Raw genomic sequence first — 4425 nt, 5'->3', positions numbered from 1 at the left:
GTTGTTGTTGGCAGTTTTAACTGGCTTTAATGTAAAATCTATCTATTAATAAACAAACAAATGAATGTGCCCACTGAATTTCTTTAAACATTTATTTGGTACAGAAATGTAGAAAATCAAATATGGACCATTAGTAAAAAAAAAACAAACTGTAATCATCATGGATAATCCTGATTGGCCTCAGCACCACTTACTGTACAGTTTCACCTCTGCTGTCATAAGGACAGACACAGGAGATTTTTCATACTGCATGCTACTACCCTCTATACACAATCTATACAGAGATTATTCAGATGCATTATCAGTCACTGAAGATCACATATTTCAGATTTTTCTTACTACAAATGATTATATTTATACTTTTTAATTGTAAAAAACAAACGATTATAGAGCCTGAATAATGTATTTATGGTTTTATTTGTGCTGAAACAAACTATGAAGTCTGTATTTAGTTGTATTATCTTCAAACAAACAAACCTTAGAAAATATGCAGCGTGTCTGATATTTGTGTAGCAGAGGAGCAACAGTGATTCATAAAATGCTTCTTTTTTTGCTTTGTGGCTACTGCTCTCCTCACTGACCTGTAAAACATCCACATAAAGACAGAAAGTTTAAAGTTGTCATGATGAGCCAAATCCTCCAAAATCTGATATCCTTCAATCAAAAAGCTTTCATATCTTGTATTGCTCTTTAATATTCAAAAAATATACAGTACCTTCTCCAGTTTCTTCCATTTGTGTTACTGATTCATAGACAGCATCATTACCTACATAAAAGAAACATCCAGCAACAATTAATTTAATGTTATTGGACTCAATAAATATCACATTGTCATACACTGCAAAGACCAAGTATTTGGAAACTATATAACTAAAACCAGAATTATGCAATGTTTTCGTACTGTGAGTCTGCATGCTGTTGATATGAAGTGAAACACTAACATTTGGATTGGATTATTTAAAGTCTTTACAATTTTGTTTAACTTTGATCTATTTGTCAATTGGCTGTTTGACTGCTTGCTCAGCAACTGATTTTTAAGAACAAGGTCTCGTAGACCAATACTGATAGCCATGAGTTGCATGTACATTAAGGTTGATAAAGGCTTAATGGCAAGTCAAAATCATCTTCTTTAGGGATCACCACAGCAGATTATCTGCCTCCCTCTCAGCCTGTCCCTCTTATCCTCCACAGTGACACCAACCCTCTGAGAAAAAAATCCTTTCAGGCCACTGTGATCCCAGATGATCCCAGACTGGAGAAAATCTTGTTTTTTCTGTAGTTTCATTGTTTAGTACAGGATAAATAAGCCAACGCCAAAAACAGTCTCCTCTTCTCCTGATTCATCAGAAATTTTATTCAGTTTGGGTTATTGGTCATGTGCCTGGTCATGTGATTTTTCTTAGAGCGATACAGGCACCGATTGATCTTTTTTGTGTCAGTTACTTTGGATGTTTGACCCCAGGGATTTAAACCCATCTGCCTTCATGACCTCTACTCCTTGTATGTTCATCTTCCCACACACATTTACTATGTCTTGCTTCTAGTGACATTCACTCTGTTTCTCTCCAAACCACACCTCTACCTCTCCTCTATTCCAACTGCTCCCAACTCTCACTGCAGATCACGGTGTCACGGGGGGAGTAGGTTCAGCCAGATGGCTCTCCAGCCCAATCGGGCGAAGGGGGTATATGGTAGGGCGTGGTCTGGGGTGCCGTGCAGGGAGGGCCCACGCACCTGCGTGGCAATTACGCCCACCGACCTACACAAGGGGTTGTTGTGTGTTGTGGTGTGATGTGCGGCTGGCAGTTTGGGATTGTCAGCCAATGCAAATAAATGGCTCATAATTACAATCAGTGGTGTCGTGGTGCCTTATTCACTCCACACATAGTTTACAGAGAGTCCAGCCTGACCTCATCAGTCAGCCTGTCCATCACCACTTCAAACAATAGAACTGATCCCTGATTCTCTGCGGCCTGCTGGAGCGGGAGGGCTAGTAGGAGGAGTTGGCCGTCCGACTGCGGTCTGGGGTGTGGGGCCTCCCTGCTGCTGCGGAGTCGGGGTGGTCTGCCTCTCCCCACCGCAGGGAAAAGGGTAACACCACCTGGGTCTGGGTGCAATTCCCCCCTCCAGGGGCAAGGGTACCTAGACCCGGTTTGTAGAGTACGCTTGGGGAGTGTGATTGTGTGTACAGCGTCTCTTTATGTCTGTCTCCACGTTGGTTGAGTGTGGAGTGAGTGCATATGAGAGCATGAGGGTGGGAATGGATGTTTGTGTCTGTGTGTGCCTGTATGTCTGTGTCTATATGTCAGGTTGGGTATCAGACGCCACCTCTCTGGGGACACCTCAGGCCCTCCAAGGTTTGGAGGCCTATCTCCACCCACCACCACTTCCCCTGCCGGTGGCGGACTCCCTCAGGTGTCGGTGTGCTGGTGGTTCTTTGTGTCTGGGGGTGGGCGTCCGGGTACACACCGGCTCACTCCTTGGCGGCCGCTTGTCGGGGCCTGGGGCCTGGGGCTCGCTCGGGCCCCCTTTGGAGGTGGGGTGCCCCCGGCCTCTCGGCCTGGGGCTCGGTCACTCAGGCACAGCTGGGGGCCGGCGGAGCTCACGGGCGCGTCACTGCAACTCCCCCTGGCTTCTGCTCCGCGGCTGCTGGGCGAGCCCTCATCTGGGACTCTCCTCAGCTCTTTCTGGGACAGTGGCGCGGCTGCCCCTCTGTTGGTCTTCCTTGGTCTCTTGTGTTCTGGGGGCCTCTGGATGTCTGGAGTTTTGATCTCCTCCATACCTGCTACACCCTGGAGGACGGGGCTGTGGCCCCCCCACACTCCCTAGCAGATCATTACATGGAGAAACCTTTGGAATGCAAGCATGCTGATCCACACAGGTATGCACACAGGTGTACACATGGGTATTCACAGACGCGGACTAAAGCTTTCTTGGCTGCTGCCTCAAAGCACACTGTGCGCTGTCTATCTTGCGTGCTGCACAATATCGTTTATTATTTAGTAACTATTGATATCTATGACTAGCTAGTTTATTGTGATGGTGCTTTGTTTTCTCTATTATTATGTTGCTCTTTGTTGTTTGCTGTCTCCTCTGTTTGTTTTTTTTGTTTGTTTGTTTTTTCTCCATACAGGTGACCCAGGAGTTTTTTTTTTTCTTGTTTTTTTTTCTCTCTCTTCCCCCCCTTCTCACCGTCTCTTCTCCCCTTTTTCTCTCATTCATTCCCCCTGTCCTATTTATTTAAAAAAAATAATAAAAATGACAAAGGATGAACTGAAGCTCTGCCATCACGTAATGTCGCATACTGCTGTTTCTGATGTCATTTAAAAAAAAAAAAAAAAAGAACTGATCCCTGATGTAGTTCCATCTCATTGTTAAACCCATTTGTTACTACTGCTCACCTCGCTCATTGTCTTCATACAAGTCCTCCACCACTCTCACATACCACTCTATCAGTCTTGACCTCCTCGTGCAAAAAAATGCAGTGCCGCAGTTCTTCTCTTGGCACCCTCTCAAATGCTTTATTTAGATCCATAAGGACTCCTGACATTCTCTGTACTTTTACTTTTGACTTTTAACTCCATCTCAGTTCAGATTAAAATGGTAATAATAACTGGTTTCAGTACTGACCAGGATGAAGGCGACTGCATTCATGACTTTCATTCTGACAGGAAATGAAGAGCTTTCAGGTCCGACAGCAGCTAGTGTGATAACAAACAGAATTGAAAGATGTTATATGAGACATTTTTACAAAATATAATTTAATAAACTATAAAACAGAGTAAGTTTACTTCACTTAAACAGGCACACATTTCTATCTGCTATACATATTTGCTAACACAATACATGAGGACTGAGTTCCTTCTCAAACATTAAGATGTTTTTTAAAAAAGTCATGTTTAAATAACGTTGCAATGTTACTCACACTTAACCGACATGTAACGTGATGGCGACTCTTTTCCTGAGTACTGACACTTGTAGGAACCTTCATCAGACTTTGACACTGCCAAGAAGTTCAGCTCCTCTCGGGAGTCATTTTGGATAAGTTTGTTATTGTGGTAAAAAGCCACACTGGGGAAGTTTTTTTTTATTCTCAAGTTGCAGCTAAGACTAACGAAAGTTCCCTTTTTCACAGGATCATCAGGGATCACCATGAGAGGACCTGAATAAAAATCTGAAAAACAGTCAGAATATATTGTTTCAACTGGATCAGCTGGTGCCGGCTTTCAGAAAAAAAACAAAAACAAAAAACGCTTATTTGCAATAATAATAATAGATTTCATAAATGTCTTGTAGCATGAAGATGTGATATGTGACCTGGCTTATTTAATAACTATTCTATAAAAATAATAATTTCCAAATAAACAGCAGGTTTATGAACTATATAGAGCTTTTAAATAATAATAATAATGAAATAATAATGGA

General features: G+C 42.7%; 1 protein-coding gene across 6 annotated transcripts in view; it reads right to left on the bottom strand.

The window, feature by feature from the left end:
• Positions 1–90: 90 nt before the first annotated feature.
• Positions 91–4425, bottom strand: part of LOC102307221 — a 22141-nt gene continuing 17806 nt past the window's right edge. For 5 of the 6 annotated variants that reach the window (XM_042215867.1, XM_042215865.1, XM_042215868.1 and 2 more), the window contains 4 exons: positions 3926–4174; positions 3631–3701; positions 716–766; positions 91–581 (listed from right to left, as the gene is read on the bottom strand). In XM_042215867.1, coding sequence (XP_042071801.1) covers positions 740–766; positions 3631–3701; positions 3926–4174 — 347 coding nt within the window. In that variant the 3' untranslated portion in view covers positions 91–581; positions 716–739. The remainder of the gene's footprint in view (positions 582–715; positions 767–3630; positions 3702–3925; positions 4175–4425) is intronic. The other variant, XM_042215870.1, reaches the window with a different exon arrangement.

This window comes from Haplochromis burtoni, unplaced genomic scaffold, assembly GCF_018398535.1.
Source record: "Haplochromis burtoni strain Fernald_Lab_line unplaced genomic scaffold, NCSU_Asbu1 Contig_850, whole genome shotgun sequence".
Taxonomy (NCBI): domain Eukaryota; kingdom Metazoa; phylum Chordata; class Actinopteri; order Cichliformes; family Cichlidae; genus Haplochromis; species Haplochromis burtoni.
Note: the sequence above shows the minus strand (reverse complement) of the source record. Positions and strands in the feature narration are given on the sequence as shown.